This window comes from Haematobia irritans, chromosome 2, assembly GCF_050003625.1.
Source record: "Haematobia irritans isolate KBUSLIRL chromosome 2, ASM5000362v1, whole genome shotgun sequence".
Lineage (NCBI taxonomy): Eukaryota > Metazoa > Arthropoda > Insecta > Diptera > Muscidae > Haematobia > Haematobia irritans.
Genome location: NC_134398.1, coordinates 204220335 through 204245995, shown reverse-complemented (window position 1 = coordinate 204245995; position 25661 = coordinate 204220335). Strand labels below are relative to the sequence as shown.

At 33.7% G+C, this 25661-nt stretch overlaps 2 protein-coding genes across 3 annotated transcripts in view; one reads left to right on the top strand and one right to left on the bottom strand.

Moving 5' to 3' along the window:
• qtc (GRIP domain-containing protein quick-to-court) overlaps positions 1 to 25661 on the bottom strand; it is a 372167-nt gene that overhangs the window by 121825 nt on the left and 224681 nt on the right. The gene's annotated exons all lie outside the window — the stretch shown is intronic.
• The window catches only part of vkg (Collagen alpha-1(IV) chain viking), a 67984-nt gene continuing 65371 nt past the window's right edge, over positions 23049 to 25661 (top strand). The window contains exons 1-2 of one of the 2 annotated variants that reach the window (XM_075297262.1): positions 23049 to 23185; positions 23414 to 23692. In XM_075297262.1, coding sequence (XP_075153377.1) covers positions 23555 to 23692 — 138 coding nt within the window. In that variant the 5' untranslated portion in view covers positions 23049 to 23185; positions 23414 to 23554. Of the gene's footprint in view, positions 23216 to 23413; positions 23693 to 25661 lie in introns of both variants that reach the window. The other variant, XM_075297263.1, reaches the window with a different exon arrangement.

The window sequence follows — 25661 nt, the reverse complement described above, 5'->3', positions numbered from 1 at the left end:
ACACTATAAGTGAGACGACATCTATCACAAATTTTCCAGACACATACTCGCGAGTATCCAAATATCCGTGTCATATTCGTATAGGGTTTATGCTTGAGTGTATATGAGTGTGTGTGTGCGTTTGTAGTTCTGCCACATATAGTTTTCATTGATTATACGCTATTGGTGTTGTTTAAAACAGTCTGTATATTTTCGTATTAACATTTTTTTAATGATAACTTTTTGACTTTAAAGTTTCTTTTTGTGATTTGTGAAATATTCATATTTGTTCATTTTTCCCCCCTTAAGGTTTAGATTTTTTTGATATGTTAGCCTTCGGCTTCTTACATTACTTATTGGCGTTTTTAGATTCTCATGAAATTTGATTAGGAAAACTTGAGTGCGACACACTTACATATACAGTTGCAAATTAAAAAAAAAGGAATTTTAAAAATATATATTTTTTTATATAAAAAAGGAAACCCGTTAAGATAAACAAAAGTTAGCATTTAGCACTTACAAAAAAATATAATACGATTATAACGACTTCAATACACCCTTTCACAATTGAGAAAAATATATTTATTGCCCATCAAAAATATGGGAGTTTTAATTTATATTAAATGTTGACTGTTTAGTTTACTTGAAAGATTAAGGACATTCAATTTTTTACAATATTAAGAGCAAATATTCTTCAAAATAAAGAAATTTTAATTATAAGAAAATCCATAATAATAATAGTAATTGCTTTAAAACTTCTTTCCATTACATTAGGAAACGAATCCTTGAATTAAGGCAAATTTTCATTACAATAACGAGAAACATTTTTGTTTTAAGGAAACAGTCGTAAATTAATAATATATTGAATCTTTGAAATAACATACTGTTTAAAACTTATTTTGAGGATTGTGCATCTTTGGTGGTGATTTTTGCGACATTAGGAAGTTTTTTTTACTAGATTTATTAATATCTCACAAAAATAGAAAAAAAAATTATAGATACTAGATTTAAAGCGATATAACTTCCTAAATATGACTTTATTCTAGCCGCATCTTTAGAACGGAATTAAAACCAAAATCAATTTTTTTGGATCAAAAGAAAACTTTTTTAGTTCCATTTGCCAGCATTAAGTTCAAATTTACAAACAAGAAAAAAAAAAAAATATATATATATATATATATATATATATATATATATATATATATATATATATATATATATATATATATATATATATATATATATATATATATATATATATATATATATATATATATATATATATATATATATATATATATATATATATATATATATATATATATATATATATATATATATATATATATATATATATATATATATATATATATATATATATATATATATATATATATATATATATATATATATATATATATATATATATATATATATTATTTGTTGTTTCTTCATTGTACCCTGCGCCACGCTGTAGGACAGGGTATTATAAGTTAGTTCCACAACCACAAAGAGGCGAGATGGACACATGGAATCTTTGGTAACAATTCTCAGAGCCGGCCTCTGAGTCGATCTAGCCATGTCCTTCTGTATGTGAACATATTTTTGTGATGGATCTAGATAAGAGTTTTAGTCCAATCGACTTCAAATTTAGCACACGTATTTGTTCTGGGTGAGAAAAGAACCCTATTGATTTTGGAATAAATCGGTTCATATGTTGATATAGCTCCCATATATATCTTTCGTCTGATGTGCACTTATATGGCCCAGAAGGCTTTAAATTTCGCACAAGGATAGTGCCGTAAAGTGTGCCAAATTGAAATCGGTTCAGATTAAGATATAAATAAAAGTTTAGAATTTTTTTCTACAGAAATAAAATTTTGGAAAATTTTTCCATAAAAAAAATTGGAAAAATTTTCTATGAGAATAAAATTTGGGAAAAAATTTCTATAGCATTAATATTTTCGAAAAATTTTCTTTGGAAATAAAACTTCGGAAACATTTTCATAGAAATTAAATTTTGACAAAATTTTCTATAGAAATAAAATTTTGACCAAATTTTCTATAGAAATAAATTTTGATAAAATTTTCTATAGTAATTTTGACAAAATTTTACATAAAAAAAAAAATTTTGACAAAAATTTCTATAGAACTAAAATTTTGGAAAAATATTCCACCGGAAGAAAATTCGAAAAATGTTTTTTAGAAATAAAATTTGGGAAAATTTTTCTTTAGAAATATTATTTTGACAATATTTTCTAAAGAAATAAAATTTTGGTAAAATGTTCTAAAGAAATAAAATTTTGGCAAAACTTTCTATAGAAATAAATTTTCTAACCTTTCTATAGAAATAAAATGTTGACCAAATTGTCTATAGAATTAAAATTTTGGAAAAATTTACTTTAGAATTAAAATTTTGGAAACATTTTCCTTAGAAATAAAATTTTGAAAAAATTTTGTATAGAAATAAAATTTGGACAAAATTTTCTATAGAAATAAAATTTTGACAAAATTTTCTATAGAAATAAAATTTTGACAAAATTTTCTATAGACATAATTTTGACAAAATTTTCTTTAAAAATAAAATTTTTACAAACTTTTCTACAGAAATGAAATTTTTGGAAACATTTTCTATAGAAATAAAAATTTTTCTTTAGAAATAAAATTTTGGAAAATTTTTGCTTAAGAAATAAAATTTTGGAAAATTTTTGCTTAAGAAATAAAATTTCGGAAAATTTTTGCTTTAGAAATAAAATTTTGACAATATATTCTATAGAACTGAAATTTTGACAAAATTTTCTATAGAAATAAAATTTTGACAAAATTTTTCATTCACTAAAAAAAATTACTTGGATCTAAAGATTTTGACCTACCCTTAAGGATTTTGGTATTGATTCCCAGCCAAAGATGCGGCTTGTTTAAAATAAAGAAATTTTTAGCTTTAAATCTAGGACCAATAAAATAAAAACTAGGATATAGATCTCATTTATAAAAATTTCATTCTCTTTTCGCGGTTGATTAATAAATGTACTCACGTACAAAAATCCAAATTATAACGGATACTTCAAAGTAAAAAAAGGTTTATTTAATTCCAAAAAAACTTTAAACCAAAGACGCTAAATCCTCTAAATAAGTCGTAGCCTATATTAGGTTTAGGTTAGGTGGCAGCCCGATATATCAGGCTCACTTAGACTATTTGTCCATTGTGATACCACATTGGTGAACCTATATTTGAAGCGTTTTTATCTTAAATCACATTTCAGTTAATTTAAGGACAATTTCTTTAAATCAAAAATGTGTTCCTTTACTGCAAGCTCTTACTGCGTGAGAAGGCTGTCATGATGGCAAATGTTCGATGGGAGAATTGCAAGGGTTGTAACGACATCAAGCAAATATGGCCCCATTTAAACTTAAACCGCACACTAGATATGCTAGTGTTCTCGAGACGACAGATATCACTCCTGATATCTGCTATAACGGGTCGATGCCTGATAGGCGATTTTGCAAAAACTATTGGTGCGAAGTATAATAACTATTGTATGAGCTGTTATGATGCGGAGGAAAAGGAATCAATAAAACACCTCTTGTGTGAGTGTCCTGCATTTTGTGTAAGGCGTAAGCAAATTTTAGGGGCATATAGCTTCAGATTACTGGCGGACCTGGAAAACGTTAACTTAAGCAGTCTGCTAATGTTTTTGGAACAATCTGGTTGGTTCAACAGAAGAAAATAATCAAGAAGGTTCAGCGGTTAAAACTAGAAGTGCCCATATGCAATAGGTACTTTTAGTTAATGTGGTATCACAATGGACTGAATAGTCTAAGTGACCTTACTAACCTTACTTTAAGGAAAATTAACCTTAGTTCAAAGACCTGCGATTTTAACGGAGGGACGCAAATTTACAAAATTTGTGTCCTAAATTTAATGAAAAAAATTTTGAAGCAAAGATAAACTATATTTTAATTAAAATTTCATTATTTTAAAAAAATTTGTCCTTAATATTTTGTAAATTTCGCATGCTAAAATTTAGGTTGCGTAATCTTTAATATCACATAAATATTTTTTGTCAGTGTAGAAATAAAAATTTTGACAAAATAAAATGTTGACCAAACTTTATATAGAAAAAAATTTTTTACAAAATTTTCTATAGAAATAAAATTTTAACCAAATTTTCTATAGAAATAAAATGTTGACAAAATTTTGCATAGAAATATATTTGCTTAAAAAATTAAATTTTAGCAAAATTTTCTTTAAAAATGAAATTTTGATAAAATATTCTATAGAAATAAGATTTGATAAAAATTTTTACAGAAATGAAATTTTGGCAAATTTTTTCTTTAGAAATAAAATTTTGACAAAATTTTTTATAGAAATAAAATGTTGACTCATTTTTTTATAGAAATGAAATTGTGGCAAATTTTTCTTTAGAAATAAAATTTTGACAAAATTTTTTATAGAAATAAAATTTTGACAAAATTTGCCGTAGAAATAAAATTTTGGCAAAATTTTCTATCGAAATAAATTATTTACCAAATTTTCTAAAAAAAATAAAATTTTGACAAAATTTTCTATAGAAATAAAATGTTAACCAAATTTTCTATGAAATAAAATTTTGACAAAATTTAAAATTTAAAAAATTTAGTCCTAATATATGGCATCCAATTTGAGGGATTGCAGATGGTATCAAAAACGTGGGCTCACTTTTTTGGGAGCATTTGACAAAAATATTTTTACTACAGACACAAAATTCCATTTGTAAATATATTAAATTGTATATATTTTATACATAATTTTACTATATAAATAATATTTTTTTTTTAAATTTCGTCTACATTTACATGCCTGATTTTTTGATTTTGTTTGCCATTTTCGCTACCCTTATTGTATTATAATCTACATTACATTGTATTTAAAAAATGTGTGCTTTAAAATCATGATTATCTTTCAAGCTGAGCTGTTGCTGATCGCACACTACAACAAAATAATTGAGAACATAGTTTCTAAATACTAAGATGTTGTTGCTGTTGTTGTTGTGAATTTCATAAGGCTTTTGAGACTAAAGTCACATTGCCTGTCGTAATTTATTTTGTTATCACAACAAAATTTAGAATGAATTTATATTAATCTTAATACTAGTTCACACTTATACGAATGTATGTATGTATGTATGTATTCATATGCCTGGTTACATTTTTATGTATGTACATGTTCATAGCTTAAATATGATTGCAAGCAATGGAACTGATTTCCCAAGATGTTCAAACTTTGGTTCATAATGCCCCAGTATTTATGTTGATATCTGCAATGCAATATCCTGCAATTTTTTGTTTGTAGTTGTATTTGATAAGGTTTATTATGAGCTTGAGTCATGATTTATACTCCTCACATCCCCAGTATGGGATGGTTATATGTAAATTTATAAGCTCAAAATTTTAACGTAACTAGGTCTAACATTTTATATCATCTTCATTTGTTGCAAATCTTCTAGATGTGGGAAAAGGAGTTTTCCTTTGGCAACGACTGTGTAAAATATTACTTAATATTTTATATATATACACGTAGAGAAGGAATATGATCACACCAATCATGTTTCAAGGGCATAATGTTACTTTTTCATGGAAAACATGTAACATGCTTGTCGAAACCATGTTATTTTCTCGGAAATAAAATATCTGATTTCGGAAAGCATGTTATGTGTGACGAGAAAATAATATTTTTGCCACCAAAATGTCACATGGTCACCGTGAAAAAGTAACATGGTGCTCTTGAAACATGTTTGAGGTGACCCTATTCCTTCTCTGGGTGTACATAACAGGTTGGCTGATAAGTCCCCGGTCTAACAAAGAAAAACACATTTTTTTTTGTCAAAATTCGTTTTTATTATTCAACATAGTTCCCTTCAAGAGCGATACAACGAATTTAACGACCTTCCAATTTTTTGATACCATTTTGGTATCATTGCAGCCAAATTTTTTCCCTGCGAGCATCCTTTTGAGGTCTGAGAACAAGAAAAAGTCGCTGGGGCCAGATCTGGAGAATACGGTGGGCGGGGAAGCAATTCGAAGCCTAATTTATGAATTTTTGCCATCGTTCTCAATGACTTGTGGCACGGTGCGTTGTCTTGGTGGAACAACACTTTTTATACCCTCCACCATAGGATGGGTGGTATATTAACTTTGTCATTCCGTTTGTAACACATCGAAATATTGCTCTAAGACCCCATAAAGTATATATATTCTGGGTCGTGGTGAAATTCTGTCCGTCTGTTGAAAATTGGTCCACATCGGTCCATAATTGTATATAGCCCCCATATAAACCGAACACCAGATTTGACCTCCGGAGCCTCTTGGAAGACCAAAATTCATCTGATTCAGTTGAAATTTGGTACGTGGTGTTAATATATGGCCTCAAACTCCCATGCAAAAATTGGTTGCAATCGGGCCATAATTATATATAGCCCCCATATAAACCGATACCCATTTGGCCTCCGGAGCCCCTTGGAAGAGCAAAAATTCAACCGATTCTGTTGAAATTTGGTACGTGATGTTAGTATATGGTATCCAACAACCATGCAGGAATTGGTTCATATCAGTCCATAATTATATATAGCCTCCATATAAACCGATCCCCAGATTTGACCTCCGTTGCCTTTTGGAGAAGCAAAATTCATCCGATCTGGTTTAAATTTGGTACGTGGTGGCATTATATGATATTTAACAACCATGCCAAAAGTGGTCCATATCAGTCCGTAATCATATATAGCCCCCATATAAACCGATCCCGAGATTTGGTTTTGGAGCCACTCGGAGGAGCAAATTTCGTCCGAGTCAGTTGAAATTTGGTACATTGTGCTAGTATATGACCGTTAACAACCGTGTCTAACTAGGTCCATATCGGTCTATAGTTATATATAGCCCTCAGATAAATCGACGTATGGACTAACTCACAATTTAGAAATCGTTGTTAAGAGGTTTTAAGATAAGACAATCCAAGTAATTCCATTGTGGATGACAGTCTTTCGTAGAAGTTTCTACGCAATCCATGATGGAGGGTACATAAGATTCGGCCTGGCCGAACTTACGGTCGTATATACTTGTTTCTTCTTTATATGGGGACGTTTTGCCGCGATTTCGACCTTCAAACGCTCCAATAACGCCATATAATAGTCACTGTTGATGGTTTTTCCCTTCTCAAGATAATCGATAAAAATTATTCCATGCGCATCCCAAAAACCAGAGGCCATTACTTTGCCAGCGGATTTTTGAGTCTTTCCACGCTTCGGATACGGTTCACCGGTCGCTGTCCACTCAGCTGACTGTCGATTGGACTCAGGAGTGTAGTGATGGAGCCATGTTTCATCCATTGTCACATATCGACGGAAAAACTCGCGTGTATTACGAGTTAACAGCTGCAAACCCCGCTCAGAATCATCAACACGTTGTTGTTTTTGATCAAATGTGAGCTCGCGCGGCACCCATTTTGTACAGAGCTTCCGCATATCCAAATATTGATGAATGATATGACCAACACGTTCCTTTGATATCTTTAAGGCCTCTGCTATCTCGATCAACTTCATTTTACGGTCATTCAAAATCATTTTGTTGATTTTTTTTTTTATGTGATTTTATTGAACAATTTAATTAATAATTCCTTATATATATGGTCCCGCGCCAAAAGGCATTATTGGGACAAATTGGCAAAAATTATTTCATAATGTTCAGATAAAAAAAAAAAAACAAAAACTATATATGTATGTATAAGAGATGCTAACAATTAATATTGCTAACCAAATTCAAAGTATAATAATAATATAGTGAATACTATAGGTAAAACTAGTGCAGAAAAATAAAAATTAATTATTAGAGCAGAAGCGATTCATAGTTATTAAAAATATATCTTTTACATAGCATTTTAAATCTCGATATTGGAAAACATGCCTTTAGTTCTACGGGTAACCTATTATAGGTTATCCCGCCAATGTAATCTATACGTTGTTTTGTCTTTTCCAGACGACATCTTGGTACTCGCAAATTTATTCCATTCCTTGTATTGAATATCGTTTGGTTCTGAGAAAAATGCGTTGTGTGGTAACCGATTTTAAAAAATGGATCTAAAAACATATTTAAGGATATTGTATTTATATAACCCATTGATTGGCAAGGTAGTTTTTGCAACATCTTTAAATAATTTCAAACTGGAGTAGTTCGATGGCAAATTATATACAATTCGTAACGCTTTGTTTTGCATGGATTGTAGTGATTTCAATATACTGTTAGTTTTATTATAAGCATAAGCTGTAACTATATAATTCAGATGTGATTGTATTAAAATTAAATTTTAAAAAAATTTGTTCTTTATCTTGTACAAAATTCCAATGGCGGGTGCAATCCTCATCTTTAAAGCCTCAATATGCGAATCCCACCTCAGATTACTTTGTAAAATAACACCTAGATATTTCACAGAATTAGTCTCCCGAATCAGTTCTCCGTTAATACGCACACTAAACTCATTATTGACTGAAGGATTAGGCCGAAATCTTATCAGCCTCGTCTTCTCTGGATTCAAAATAAGCCTGTTCAGTCTTGCGAATTCGAAAAGCAACGCCGAATCTCTCTCTATAGCTGTCTTTAATGAAATATCAAAATTATACGGATAAAATAAACATACATCATCAGCGTACAGAATAAGTTTACCACTGAGTTGAAGATTTTTTAAGTCATTAATATATATCAAAAATAGTAAAGGTCCTAAACAACTTCCCTGTGGAACTCCGTGAATAACTGAACCTATAAAACTCCGCGATCCGTCGACATCGACATACTGCTTTCTATGTGATAAATAACTCTTAAATAAAAGCAACTCCTTCCCTTGAATTCCGTAATAACACATTTTTTCAAGCAATAACTGATGATCTACCAGATCGAACGCTTTAGAAAAATCGAAAAATATTCCCGCAACTCCGTTGAAACCATTATCCAAACCACTACATATATATTTCATGACACTAAGTACTGCCTCCTCAGTTCCACATCCGCGTCTAAATCCGTATTGATAATCATACAATAAACGGTTTTCCATACAGTACGAAAATAAAATATCGTAAATAATTTTCTCATACACTTTATCTAATGTAGATAAAACTGCTACAGGTCTGTAGTTTCTAACGGAACTCGTATCTACTGCCTTTGGTATAGGTACAATTCGATGCATCTTTAAGATATCTGGATACATGGATGTGCTAACCATTTCATTAAAAATTTTTACCAAATGGGGTACAATCGCATTACTACACCTTTTAATAAACTTTGGCGATATATTGTCATGACCAGGGCTTTTATTCGTTTTCAAAGAATTTATAACTTCTATTAAACAATCACTTTCGATGGGATTTATGGAGAAAGTACTATCTACATGGGTCAGACTACGTAGTGAATTAACATTATCGCTAGGATGTTTTCGTCGGTAACCACCTCTTTCGGGCGTCCCCTGCGTTCACCGTCCTCCGTGCTCATTTCACCACGCTTGAATTTTGCATACCTATCAATTATTGTTGATTTCCCTGGGGTAGAGTCCGGAAACTCATTATCAAGCCAAGTTTTTGCTTCTACCGTATTTTTTCCCTTCAGAAAACAGTATTTTATCAAAACACGAAATTCCTTTTTTCATTTTTTTCACAATAACAAAAGTTGCTTCACAAAAGACGCTCTATCTCACAAACTAATTGACTTACAGACGTCAAATTTTGACACGAATCATTTGAAGGTTGGTACTACATAAAAATAATATGCATTTAATACTAGCGACGTCATCTATGTGTCAGACAGGGGACTTATCAGCCAACCTGTTAGTTCCTTTACCCTCAAAAAAATCGCTTCTGTAACATATACCCCAAACACATTTTGCTTCAAGCATATATATTTTTGAGGATTGGTCCAAACAAAATATTGTTTGTATTGTCGCCTTGTCAATAGCAACAACTCCGTGTTTTGCATGGTTAACTGTAGACCATGCGCCAGGTTTTCGTTAGTATCATCGTCTGGCGCATTTTGCTTTGCGCCTCTTTCGTGTTTCTATCTCGTCGTACGTTACATTCCGCAGGTCTGGTGATTTGCCACTGAATGATATATTAAAATAATAAATGATGTTAATATTTATGATGTGCAGTAAATAAAATCCACCCGTTTTCTGAGCTGATGTGAGGGTTGCACATTTACGGAGTTTTTCTGAATAACTACCCACCAAAAAAAGGGTCAGCCAAAAAAGTAATGAAAATGTTATTTTTGGATCCGGAAGTAGTGCAAAGTTGACGCAGAAGCGATGAATTTAACATGGGCTTGTCATAGGACGGAAGTCCTCTATTTCAACAGCCTTCTGTGATATTTTGTCAAATAAATAATTTTTATAATTTTTTTATATTTTTTAATGGATTCTAACGCTTGTCGGAAACGTTTGATCTCAAATATTTTCAAAAATGCACAAGTTTTTCAGATTGGATTTAGCATTTTTTTCGACAAAATTTAACAATTTTTTAACATTTTATGAATTCTTATTCTGTTTTTATACTGTCTGAAGCAAAAAAGTTAAAATTACCAATTAAAAGTATGAAAAAACCAAGTTATAAAAAATTGAAAATTGAAAATAACTTCCTGCCTAGTTAACATAAAGAGCATCATTGGGAGTGCATCTTCTGGAAGTGCTTTTAAAGTGGTGCCTTTTGAACAACTTCCAAATTTTTTTGCTGGGTAGTTCTGTGTTTTAATCTTAGTCCCTCATGGCTTGACTACTCAATACTAGAAGAATACAATAATGTTATCTCCTTGAAATCCTTGTTCCAAACTATTTGTTTACATATATGTTGTTACTTTTTGTTCCAACGTTTGGACATCTCTGTCTAATACAATTAACCAACACAACTTGTATGCCATTTTGTTATGAGTCAAGGCAAACAATCGAGTGTAAAATAATTAAAAATAATAAATACTAATTATGGTATATTTAATATTTTGTTGCATATAATAAATTTGTAGAAAAAAAACGCAAACGAACTAATATTAATAGCTTCCTTAAATGCTATTGGTCAAATATCCTTGGCGAGTCCTAAGATGAATAAAACACAAAAATTAAATAGGAGAAATAGGATGTTCCTTTGTTTATTTTGATATTTCCGAAGAGCTTTCAAATGAATGGATGATCTTAACAAGGCCAAGATAAAGATACTAAATAATTTTTAGATTTTTCCAAATGATATGAGCACAAAAAAAGGAAATTAACGAATGTAGCATTTATTTTTATTTACTTTTTTTTGCTATCATCTTCATACATTGCCATATATTTTTTTTAAATACATATTAAATACATTTACGTAGACATACATATACGCGAACATAGTTCTAATCCAGCGATTTATGCACGCCAGTATTTTTTAAAATTAAAAAAAGAGATTAATTTAATAACCGTTGCCTTGAATTGATGATAACCTCTCGACATGCTTCTGGTATGTGTGGTCATAAATTTATTTTTGACTGTATTGCAAGGTTGTTGGAAGCAAACTCGAATAAAAGATTAGAACTAATCTCTGAATTATTCTCAAGTTCTACGATGTTTTTTGTTTTTACTCTTCCATTTGGATCCAAAAATGATGGCGTCTTTCCGGTTCCTTTGAAGATAATGGCACAATTTTCAGCATTAGTAAATAAATGTTTCTTCGCAATCGCAAGGAATGCTGTAAAATTTTTTAGAGGGATATGTTTTGGGTTAAAAGCAGGCTCTTATTATTATTTTTTGACATTAGAGAAGATCGATACATCACAATTAAACGTTGAGTTAAAAACAGAACCCACCAGTATTCTTTGAAAGAAGTTCAACACAAAATGGACTTTTGTATACCAGTCCAGCGTCAGAAACCTATTTTGGTTAACTTTTTGCCAGTTTCTATACTTTTTCCCGTATGTATTTTTTTAAGCGCTACCATTACACCACGATTGCTCCCATTATAGTTTTCGATGGGTTCAACTCCTTGGCCAGCGGTTGTCACATCAGTGTATGCATCCACACGAGCCTGCGTTTGGTCCGAGCCGGGAGGGAGCAAAACCCCCGGCCATGGTACTGACCAATTTACCGCAACCAAATTTACCAACATTCAGGATCGCTGAGGAATAACCGGTGGTTGGAGTAGGTGTACTTCCGCGACCATTCCGGCCTAAAATCGCTGCGGCAGTATACTCATACTGAGTACGCGACAAAATACTGTGCCGACATCTCCCTCACAGCCATACTCTCCGCCGCAACATCTGACACTGAATATTGCCAGTACCGGAAAGTGCATAATATTTCCAATTTTTTTGCAGCGGGCTCCGAGGTAAGATTTGTGAGGTTGTAGATTGTTGGAAGCGGAAGAGAATCAAATTCGAAGCGATCCACTAGATGAAGATGAATGCCCCCATTAGCTTGCGTCATTGGACAGTTCCGTGCAATATAAAGCTATCTACCTTATGCCACACATTACAGATGGCTACATGGAATATATGGAGGTAGGGGTCCGTCCAAGGGCTGCCGAGGTAGAGATATGTATATCCCGCCGGTCGGTAGCTGTGCTACAGGCTATAGTCCACATTTAAGGTTGCATGGGTATAACCGATTGGTGCTAGGAGACTTAAATGCCCATGAAGTTTGGCATTTCCTCTTGGGTTATGATCGGAGATGCATAGCTTGGGCAGAGCAGATTGGTGACTCAACATTCTGTACGGTGAACGAAGCTCCCATGAGAATTATGTGTGATTGCTGCAAACATATCTTCAGCGTCACCGGACCTGATAAAATAAATCTGTACGGTGAACGCAGCTCCCATGAGAATTATGTGTGATTGCTGCAAACATATCTTCAGCGTCACCGGATCTGATAACCTGTTATTTCTGCCAACCTCTTATTTCACTGGGATCGAACCATCTCCCCATAATTCTCAATAATGAGCGACCCTCCGATTTCATAAATTCTGAACGTCATACGTTTATCAACCAAACGAAAGCCAACTGGAATGACTTCAGTGAATACACTGACATCAGTGGGCTTCCTCCCCATCCACATTCATGTTTCCCAAAGAGTGCTCCGGGACATCATCAACATAGGTCAAATTGCCCTGGTAAGGTGCAACTTCCCAGCAAAAGAAACGGGACGCGCAGAAGAGCGCCATCGTGCTAACCCTGTTTATCCTTGATAACAGAACTGAATCTAGACATAAGTAAGCGGATTCCAGGGATGATGGGATGTCGGTCATCTTTGGCGACATGACAGTGAATGATTCGAAGAGATGCGCATGATTTTTAACCGTTCGTTTGTTGAGCACCCCGAGAGTGATAGAGCGATGAGTAGTGTCATTTCCCAATGCCCTAAACAGCTAAAACTCATCCAAGACACAGGCTTCGACGGCATCTGCGAATACTGCGAGATGAGTACTTAACCAGACTCCTCCTTGGAATCACTTATCATACCCGATGCCTGGAAAATGGATAGGATGATTCCACTACCGAAGCCAGACAAATACTGGGGCCACAGAGTTAATCGTCATTCGCTTCTCTCGCCAGCAGCCAAGACACTTCAGGCACCTCCCTAGCATTGTGATATCTGCAGGTAAGTAAGATAGTTGACGAGTACAGGCGGAACCTATGGTTCGTGTACCTGAATCAATGTAACATGGGCACAGGTCAACAATGACGGCTCTCTCGAACCCCACTATAAGGAATGATGGTCACCTTTGGCGAAGTGACAGTGATCCCGAGAGTTAGAGCGAAAAGGAGAGCCATTCACTGGAACCAGATCATCTCCCCATAATTTTGGATAATGCGCGACACTGTAATTTCATAACCTCCGAACATATATCAACCACAAGAAAGCCAACTGGGATGATTTCATAGAATACACTACTAGCCGCTTCAGTGAGCTCCCGTCCCACTGCCAGGCATAGGCACAAGTGAGTTGTCTTCAACAGTAAGAGCCCCCTCGAACTCCTCCACAAGGTATGAGGGACCTCAGTCATCTTAGGCGATGTGACGCTTACTAACCCGCAGAGATACCGGAAGTTTTTTAACCTATAGTTTGTTGAGCATCCCGAGAGTGGCATAGAGAGAAAAGGAGAGTCTGTCCTCGCATTCGTGGTCTCCGAGCGACTTAGCATACTTTTCCTTATCCGAATATACCAATGTAATCAACGGCGCAAAACCACCCAAGACGCTGGATCCCGACAGAATTTCCATGTGATGTTGAAACACCTGCGAATACTGCGAGTTGAGTACATAACCAGACTCCTTAGAATCACTCATTATAACCGATGTGTGGAAAATAGGCAGGGTAATTCCACTACTGAAGACAAGCAAAGGCTCGAGCAAGGGTGAATCGTACAGACCGATCTCCATTTCCCTCGTCAGTAGCTTGATACACTTGATACATTACTGCTGCCCAACCTTGTGGAGAAATTTCCTGCTGCCAACCACCAACATGGATTCGGTGATGTTCTTAGCACAATAGCTTTGAATGCCATTGCAGCATAAATAAATATTTGAGAATATTCATTACCAAATCCTTAGCCACACTATTCACTACATGAACAACAGAAGTACGTAGGCAGTTGAATGTTATAATCGGTGACCATTTCGACAATAGTCTACCCCTAGATTCTAGGAATCACATTCTATAGCTCCACGATGGAAACAAGGTCCTAAACAGGGAGCCACCGTAGTGCAATGGTTAGCATGCCCGCCTTGCATACACAAGGTCGTGGGTTCGATTCCTGCTACGACCGAACACCAAAAAGTTTTTCAGCGGTGGATTATCCCACCTCAGTAATGCTGGTGACATGTCTGAGGGTTTCAAATCTTCTCTAAGTGGTTTCACTGGAATGTGGAACGCCGTTCGGACTCGGCTGTAAAAAGGAGGTCATTGAGCTTAACATGGAATCGGGCAGCACTCAGCGATAAGAGAGAAGTTCACCACTGTGGTATCACAATGGACTGAATAGTCTAAGTGAGCCTGATACATAGGGCTGCCACATAACCTAACCTAACCTAAGGTCCTAAACTCGCTTGTCGGCAGCACTTGGGATGCTGACAAAGAAACCTTCTTGGCAATTGACCGATCAGCACTCATGTAGACACCTCTGACAGGTGACGCGCAGTGACCCTGGATTATCTTTAAGTTCCTCCCCGTACGAAGACACAATTACATATTGTTGGGTTCTGATCAAAATTCCCATCTTGTGAATAGACAATCACGATCTTTACCTCCTCCACCGCGAGATTCTACGTTACAAATTAGAGTCTCTGTCACGGAAGCTAACAGACCGTTCTAAACAGGATTCATAAGAATGCTGTAGTTGAAGCGGTAAGAAACTAAAAGGGCAATCCTGTTCTCCGAGTCCTAAAACCGGAGGAATGAGACCTCCCACGACAGACTACGGTTTGGCCCCAGTAAGATCAGGCAATAGAAACATCCTCAATTCCTAAGTATCAGAGATTGATAACAGCGTAGCTAGCGTTGTCCAATATGTTATCAAGGGCCACATGGCACGCGTTACCTTTTCGTTTACGCATCGAAACCTAAGCGAATCACCACCAGATCACTGTTGATGCATCCTAGCTTAATCGCACAGTTCCTCGATCTGGCTACAAGCTATAGCATGCATTTCTTTCTTATTTTATGCCCAATACTAATATTTTCTTTTTTTTATTTCACCTTTGGAAGACAAACATTAAAATCTATTTATGCATTCGAAAGGCCCCATTTCCATTATAACAACAGTTCCGGTTTCAATAAAATTTCAATTAGTTATATATGTATGTATTTTAATTTACTTATCATTTCTGAGAATTTCAAACCAAAGAAACATTACGAAATGCTTTCAAAATCGTGACAGAAAAAAAAACACAAACGATTGATAAGAAGTTCATCATCCATGCGAGTAAGGGAAACTAGAAATCTGGGTTAAAAACCAATACAACACAAGACAAAGTGACATCAAGGTTTAACATCGGAAGAGTTACAGGGCCACCGGACAAACTAAATGGGACATTTCAAAATTGACCCAAATTGAACCAGCGATCATCAGCCTTAGTCAACCTTAGGCATCACTACCAATCTGGTGAATGATCTTATTTTCGTTTTTTTCAATGACTTTTCACACATCATAATCATTTCACGCATAGACCAAAGGAACAGTTTAATAAAAATCTCCAGCGACAACTACTATAAACTGGGTATATGGAATTAATTAAACGGAAATACGCAACAATATTCCTCTTATCAGTTGTACTCGTAATTATATTTATATGAGATTTTTTTATTATGAATCTGTGTTTTTTTAATATTTATTATAACAAAAAATAAATGTATGTATCAAGCTACAACATTAAAAACATCAGCAACAGAAAAAAACGAAGAACAGCAACGAATATGAAATATTTTCCAAAAGAACCTTCAGCTAATCTTGTGAACCTAATATTAATAAGATTTGTCCCTACCAATGAATGCGTGTGAGTGTGCATATGTTTATGGATGTTAGTCTTTACTTTTTTCCATCCAGCCATCATCCCATTGTGTTGATAGGATGGATTCATTCAAAATCATTCATCATGTACTAGGCACTCTTCTAGTTCGCCTAGCTAAGCTTTCGTCAAAGCTGCTGATAAAGCCCAATAAGCTATTGTCGTTACTGAAGATTCTTTGTTTCTGGGCGACTCGTCGCAGATGGAACCTCCAGCTAAGAAACAAACATGTAGATGATGATGGTGGTGGTGATGAAACCATTTATGTTTCAATTTTTTTCGAAATCTTCACATCCTCACATCAAGGCAAAGTTCTAATTCGTTTCGTTTGGGATGTTCGGTCGAAACTCGGAAGTATACTGGGGTGTATGGTGTGTATCGGTCATGTTTTGGTATAGCACCCATATAAACCGACCGCCGATTTGAGGTCTTGGGTTTCTAGAAAAAATTAGTTTTTTTTTTTTTGATTTACATGGAATCGGAAATCTGGAGGTATTTTAGGGCCATAAATAGCTGCGAGGAATATGGTGTGTATCGGTTCATGGTTTGGTATATCCTCCATACAGACCGGTCAACCAATTTGACCTCTTGGGCATCGAGAAATTCTATTGGCCTGAATTTGGAAATATAGAGGTATTTTAGGCCCAGAAATTAGATTTCAACTCAAGTCGTTACTTCATTTTCTTGCACGTTTACACAAGATGTTTTTGATTCCTCTAAAATTCCCCAAACAAAGGTTAGGTTGTGGAGGATGACATCAATTTTGTGTTGAATTGATGTCCACTTAGACCAACATCCATTGGTCCATTGTGATTCCTCGATGCGATCTTTCCATTTTCTTCCTTCCGATGCGGTCTCCTTTGGAATAGTCCCAGAACTTCTAGCTGTCCGTTTTCATTAAAAGAAATCTTAGAAGAACCAACCAGAGGCCCCGATGAAGGTAAGTATGTTCCTTAAGCTGCACTCTCGCAGATCAGTGAGAGCCTGAAAGAAAAATAAGCCCACTATCTTGTTTCTTCTAAAGGATAATGCTGGACACTGGCACAGGAAGTGGTACGAGTCTTCCGTAGGTTAGGTTAGGTTAGGTTATGTGGCAGCCCGATGTGTCAGGCTCACTTAGACTATTCAGTCCATTGTGATACCACAGTGGTGAACTTCTCTCTTATCACTGAGTGCTGCCCGATTCCATGTTAAGCTCAATGACAAGGGACCTCCTTTTTATAGCCGAGTCCGAACGGCGTTCCACATTGCAGTGAAACCACTTAGAGAAGCTTTGAAACCCTCAGAAATGTCACCAGCATTACTGAGGTGGGATAATCCACCGCTGAAAAACTTTTTGGTGTTCGGTCGTAGCAGGAATCGAACCCACGACCTTGTGTATGCAAGGCGGGCATGCTAACCATTGCACCACGGTGGCTTCCGTAACTTCCGGGTCCAGGCACCATCTACAGATATCATCATCTTTAAGGCCTATTCCTACCATGTGTTTCCCAAGCGTGTTATGTCGTGTTATGATGCTAACCAATAGCCGCAATTCCTCTGTGTTCATCGACATTAAAATTTCGCAGTTTCTTTTCGTCCCACATCAACTTGGTTTGCTCGCAACCGTGCGAAGAGACTCAGCGTCTTCGCCATCATTTTTGACATCTATTCTGTAATGATAAGAAGATAGTGAAGGAAAAATGTCCGCTAGAACATTATTCGTTCCACGAGCGCCCTCCTTAGCCAGCACATCCGCTTCCTCCTTTCCTATTATCCCACAGTGTCCAGGTACTCAGTAAAGAGTTATATTATGCTGTTCAGTGAGAACCTTGAGTTCTCTACGACAGCGGCTGACTACTTTAGACCTTATATCAGCACTGCATAATGCTTTTATAGCTGCTTGACTGCCGACAAAGGAGCTGATATCGCTTCTGAATAACGGCCTCATTAGCAGCCTTTATGATCGCAGAAATCTCAGCCTGAAAAATACTGCAATCACTATCCAGCGTGTAAGACTCCCCCATTCCCAATTCACTGCAATAAATACCGCTGCCCGTTCCTTCTTCCATCTTTGATACCTTCCCATACATGTTCAGGGATCCGAAGGGTATTCACCTGTCTTCCCACTACTCCATACTTGGCATAATGTGGGCCGGTTTGTGATGATAAACATGCTCCGTGGCCATATGATCCATCTCTCTATAATGTCCGGCAAGAATTTCAGTATGCCTGCACAGATTTATTCTCGTGGTTGGGGATATTTTTTCACTTAGGGGATCTGGGGATTTGGCTGGGGATAACATCGTGATTTGGGGATTTTTCTGGGGCGATTTCCACTTTCAATCACAGTATTAAATTTGTCATAGAAAGTTTAAAACCGAAGTACAATAACGTTTATGGGCTTTGGTAGATTTTGCAAAATATTCCTCTCCAACTAAGTGGTAATTCACAAACATTCTATAGAATTAAAATTTTGACAAAATTTTCTATAGAAACAAAATTTTGATAACATTTGCTATAAAAATAAAATTTTTTAAAATTTTCTATAAATATTAAATTTTGGCAATATTTGCTGTAGAAATAAAATTTTGACACAATTTTCTATAGAAGTAAAATTTTGACAAAATGTTTTATAGAAATAAAATGTTGACAAAATTTTTTAAACGAATAAAATTTTGAGAAGAATATAGAAATAAAATTATGATAAAATTTTTTTATAGAAATGTAATTTGGACAACATTTGCTGCCATAAGCTGAGTACTATGTTCACTTTTCAAGCTGAAAACCAGGTTGTTTTCCCGGTTGTTTTTTTTTAATTAATTAATTTAGAAATATAAAATTATTTGCAATCAATTCCTTGGAACTTTTCCATCCATTATTTGGCAAGACTCCCTCAAAATATAATCGTCTTCATAAATATATTTCTACTTTTAATTTAGTGTTTTGGTGAAAAACCTAACACAGTACTCACCTATAGAAATAAAACTTTGACAAAATTTGCTATAGAAATAAGTTGTTAAAAAATATTCCATAAAAACAATATTTTGATATAATTTTCTATAGAAAAAAAAATTGACAACATTTGCTAAATTTAAATTTTCTATAGAAGTCTCCAATTTTAGGTAGATTATTTTTGGCTCGAACTTTCTGAAAAAAACTCCGCAATTTTTATTGCAAAACACACATCGATTATATGAATTTTCCTTTGGGGATTTTTTCTTGGGGAAAAATATTTCAGTTGGGGATTTTTTGGGGATATAATTTCGTAAAATGAAGTTGATCGAGATAGCAGAGGCCTTAAAGATATCAAAGGAACGTGTTGGTCATATCATTCATCAATATTTGGATATGCGGAAGCTCTGTGCAAAATGGGTGCCGCGCGAGCTCACATTTGACCAAAAACAACAACGTGTTAATGATTCTTAGCGGTGTTTGCAGCTGTTAACTCGTAATACACCCGAATTTTTCCGTCGATATGTGACAATGGATGAAACATAGCTCCATCACTACACTCCAATCGACAGTCGGCTGAGTGGACAACGACCGGTGAACCGTATCCGAAACGTGGAAAGACTCAAAAGTCCGCTGGCAAAGTATTGGGATGCGCATGGAATAATTTTTATCGATTATCTTGAGAAGGGAAAAACCATCAACAGTGACTATTATATGGCGTTATTGGAGTGTTTGAAGGTCGGCAAAACGGCCCCATATGAAGAAGAAAAAAGTGTTGTTCCACCAAGACAACGCACCGTGCAACAAGTCATTGAAAACGATGGCAAAAATTCATGAATTGGGCTTCGAATTGCTCCCCACCCACCGTATTCTCCAGATCTGGCCCCCAGCGACTTTTTCTTGTTCTCAAACCTCAAAAGGATGCTCGCAGGGAAAAAATTTGGCTGCAATGAAGAGGTGATCGCCGAAACTGAGGCCTATTTTGAGGCAAAGCCGAAGGAGTACTACCAAAATGGTATCAACAAATTGGAAGGTCGTTATAATCGTTGTATCGCTCTTGAAGGGAATTATGTTGAATAATAAAAACGAATTTTGACAAAAAAAATGTGTTTTTCTTTGTTAGACCGGGGACTTATCAGCCAACCTGTTATATGGGAGATATATCTAAAACTGAACCGATTTCTTCCAAAATCAATAGGGTTCTATTCTGATCCAAAATACATACTTGTGCCAAATTTGAAGTCGATTGGACTCAAATTGCGACCTAGACTTTGATTACAAAAATATGTTCACAGACAGACGGACATGGCTAGATCGACTCAGGGACCAGCCCTGGGCAATATTCCCAAAGATACCATATGTCTATCTCATTTCCTTCTGGATGTTGCAAACATACACACAAAAAAATAATTCTTTCCTCCCAAACGAAATTTTAGACAAACAAAGTTCGTTTCTCATTTGCTTTTCGCTGTAAGGAAGTGTATTTGGAAGAAAAGTATATACTTTTTGTGATAAACGTTTATTCTTTTCCAGGATGTAAAAACAATTTCATAAAGACTAACTCAAAAAAAAATTTTTTTTCTGGCTAATTGCATTTTCCCTCACATCTTTCTCACTTCCACGAAGATTTTTAGTTCTTAGCACCTTTTTCTGTAATACAAACAATGTAGAAGAAATTATACGATTTTATAAATTTTTAAAATTTTTTTACCTTTCGCCTGGACGGAGAATCGAACCGCGGACCATGCACTTTGTAAGCCAACACACTAACCACTGAGCTATGTACCTGTTATGGTCATCAAGAGATAAATATCCATATAAGTTATATTTATATAGCATAGCTTGCGGCGCCCACGAACCGAATAAACAAAGTTTATTTAACAGAAACAAACATTTAGTTTGGCACCGTGGAGTAGTGGTTGCTACGTCTGACTCTCATGCCAAGGGTCGTGGGTTCGATCCCTGCTTCGACCAAAGTTTTTTTTTTACATACATTCTACATATGTTCGGTAGATTCCGAAAAAAAATGTTCAATATTACATTGTACTATATTAAATTTTGAACTGTAAAATGTGTTTTATTAAAGACCAAAAGTCAGAAAAGAAGAGTGTTTGATATATACGAAATGGACTCTGTTGTTCAAAAATAACTTTTTTTATTGAAAAAATAAAAACTTTGTAACAAACGAATTTTTTTGGTGATAAAAGTTTAAAATTTTCGAAGCAATTCAAAAAACTCTAACAAAAGAAAAACGTTTTCGGTACACGTTTTCCAAACGTTTTTTTTCTTTGCGTGTATGTATTAACTTATAACACCCTGTTCAACAGTGTGGCGCAGGGTATAATTTACTAAATTCGTACTTCTCACCAAATAATTCATTATTTCTTTGAATTTGTAAATTTTACTACAAATGCATCCATCTTGAACTTCGTATGGCCCTAAAGATATTCTTGCATTTTTGAACTACAATTTTTTCCTTAAAACTACAAAATTTTCTTTAACAAGTGAAACAAATTAATTATGCCTAATATTTTTTTTTTTTAATTTGCCGAAAAATATTTACTTATTTTTGTGATATCGGCGTGATGTCGACGTTTGTCATACTGTTTAGTTAAAATTTTCTAAACTTATCTAAATTTTTTTCCTAGTGGGTCACTGTTTTTTCAGTGTGCCATCATTTAAAAATTGTATAGATTTTTTTGTGTTTTTTCTCTCATAGAAAAAGTCGTTTTCTGCTGTTATATTTTTGAATTTTTCGAGTCCAGCGACCAACAAATTGTAAAAATATTATCCAAAGCATATTTAAAAACCAAAAATAGTTTTTTCTATATTCCTCTCAAAAATCGAGCTTAAAACATGGCATACATTTTGCAGTTTTAGCAGACTTTGCTTTCGTGTCTACCTCTCAAAAATTTTTCTAATTTTATAGTCTAATATTAATTGGTAAAATATGTCTAGAAAATAGTCTATTTTTAATTGATATTTTAAGAAAAGTATCTGGTAACACTGATAAGAATTTCGCTTATATGTCTTAACGTCTTTAAAATTTTAAAGAATACCATTTGCCAAAGGAATATATTTTTGCTAAAAATTATTGTGTGTGTTTTTTTTTCAACATAATATTACAAGCCATTTTTCATTTTCAGTTTGTATGGTGTGTACGAGTGTGTGTGCTTCATTAAGCTTAAAATCTAGATCCTCACATCCACTCAGTGACTTCATCATAGCCTAAAATAAAATATCAGTTCTAAAAAAAAAAAAAAAAACACCAAGCATACAAATCACAACAGAGGATTCAATACGAAAAAAAAAATGTTCAGAACGGGGCTATCACAAGAAATAAGCTGTGCCATACAATAAAACCCTGCACCCATACTTGCACACAATGAGCGAGCATTATCAGCCATTTTAATGCCTATGTATTAGTAATTAGCCTGAGCGAGAGAGTATAAGTGCACTCGTTTTTTATGCATTTCGTCGTTTTGTTTGATCGTGTCTGGGGGCACGTGAATGTATGCGCACTGCTAACCGATGCGTGTGTATTAGTGCACATTGGCAGTTGACTTGCTGGTGAGCAGCATGAAAAATCTTTTGCTGGCCGCATGTTTAGTAACACTTCGAACGTTTGTCGATCTCCATGTAGGGAGAGTATACGACGATCGTATTTTTTCTGTCGTATTCCTCAATATTTCCATACTTTAGTCGAACTGCTGACAGAAAAGAAAAAAGACCCATAATCAGTGTATGTTACAAGTGCTTAACGTCGAGTTGTGTTAGTTTTACGAGTTTTTTGTTTCTGTTACTTGCATTTTTCCCCTCAGGCTATGTTGCGAAGAAAAAAAGAAGAAAATTCTTAGCAGTTATATTGATTGATTCATTTTTTGGAAAAACTGTGAACTTTGTTGTCATTTCGTTTTCAAAATTAGAAAAAAGTAACGGTTTTTATCTATTTTCTGTTTTGTTTTTGTAGTGTTAACGGAACGGTAGTTTCCTTCTACCTTTAAAAATCTGATGTTCACTTCTCATTTAAGAGAAAGAAAAACTTAAAATTCTTTAAAACCAAAAATATATAATAAACGGATACGCGTTTCGATACGTACCAACAACCAAGATGCTGCCGTTGCCCAGAGACCTTTTTGGTCTCTTGGGTGGAAATGTCGCCCCCAAGCGGCATAATCAACTGCTGAGATCAGTGGTGTTGATTGTTTGTATTGCCACATTAATTGGCCAATTTGTAGCCGATGCAAAGGTAAGTAACTGTTGGAGTAACTACATTGCCATTCTGTTGATTTGTTTGTGGAAAAGTGCATTTGTGAAATATAAAAAAAAGTGCATTAGAAAGCCATAGGGATATGTGAAACCTTATCAATGGATTTAAATTATTGATTTAATCTAATGGTTCTTTTTAACCCTTTCGTTACCGAATTCAGCCGAACGATAAAAACTTTAATTCTTCTTAGCATTGTTGTAATTGTAATTGCTCGTATTAGAAGAGCATTTGGGCATGACGTTTTCTTGTTTTTTACTTAAGGGCCTACCTCAATTATGAGTTTGTTCTGAAACAATAATAATATAATAATAAACGCTATTTAGCCTATAACATCTATTGAAATGTGAAAAATATACAAAAAAAAATATTGAAATAATATCAGCTATAGTTTTTGTATGATTGGCAATTAAAAAATGGTCCAAAATTTGCATATATTTCCTTGATAGTTAAAACATTTTATAAGGATGCATTTTAGTGTCATTCTCAAATTTAAGGGTCATTTTCAAATGTCCTTTGTAGTGGACATCCCTTGTCAAAGGGTTAATAGTGATATTAACCATTGACATTAAATTTATTGGTTTAGGTTATCATAAGTTTTATCATCAAATAAATAAAATAATTCAATTGTTGCTTATTAAACATTTTTTTTTATAAAGAATAATATTTTTAAATTTTACCTTTACTAAAACAAAGATCATATCTTAAGTTAATTACAATAGAATCCATAACTAATATGTATTGGAAATACTCAAATATACCAAATAATCTTTGAAAATGTGATATGTTGTTTTTTTATATTGTCATCATAAAATAGGAGCTTGAAAAAAATTTTTTTTATATATTTCTACTTTTAACAGAAGACACAAAAAAATTTTTTTTTTCAGATTCAGTCACGAAATTTATTGATCTAATTAATTTTTTAATTTGAATGTATTGAAAACACAGTAATGATACTATCAATTAAAAAATTAATTGATCCAATTAAAACATTAATTGATATTATTAATTTTTGTTTCAATTAAAAAATTTTTTGAATCAATTACATTTTTAATTGCATATTTTTTAAAACTCAATTAAGAATTTAATTGGAAAAATTTTGTATATAATATATAGACTATTTTCTTGTAATGGAAAATCAATATATTTTGGAAAAATTGCTTAAATATTATAGATATTCTTAAGGTTTTAAAAGAATTACATAATAATTAATATCAATTATACGCACTGTGGTCTGCAAAAGAAAAAAACATAGATTTATTCATAGTTTAATTGGATTTTCTTTTTTTTTATTTTTTTTTTCAGATTCAGTCACGAAATTTATTGATCCAATTAATTTTTTAATTTGAATGTATTCGATCACAGAAATGATAGTATCAATTAAAAAATTAATTGATCCAATTAAAACACTAATTGATATTATTAATTTTAGTGATTAATTTTTGTTTCAATTAAAAAATTTTTTGAATCAATTAAATTTTTAGTTGCATATTTTTTAAAACTCAATTAAGAATTTAATTGGAAAAATTTTGTATGTAATATATAGACTATTTTCTTGTAATGGAAAATCAATATATTTTGGAAAAACTGCTTAAATAGTATAGATATTATTAAGGTTTTAAAAGAATTACATAATAATTAATATCAATTATACGCACTGTGGTCTGCAAAAGAAAAAAAAAACATAGATTTATTCATAGTTTAATTGGATTTTCTTCGATCATTTTATTTATAATAATAAATGATGATTAGATCAAGCTCGAGGTCTTTTGCTTTTATATATTTTCAGAAGTAGGAAATTGCGAAATATTCGGATAAATAAAAACACAAAAAACATCAAGCTTGAAATGAAAATTCATTTATTATGAAACATAGATTTGTTATGCAAAAGTATACGATAAAAGCCGCCAATAAAAATATAAATTATTAAAAATTATTTCTGTTTTATGCA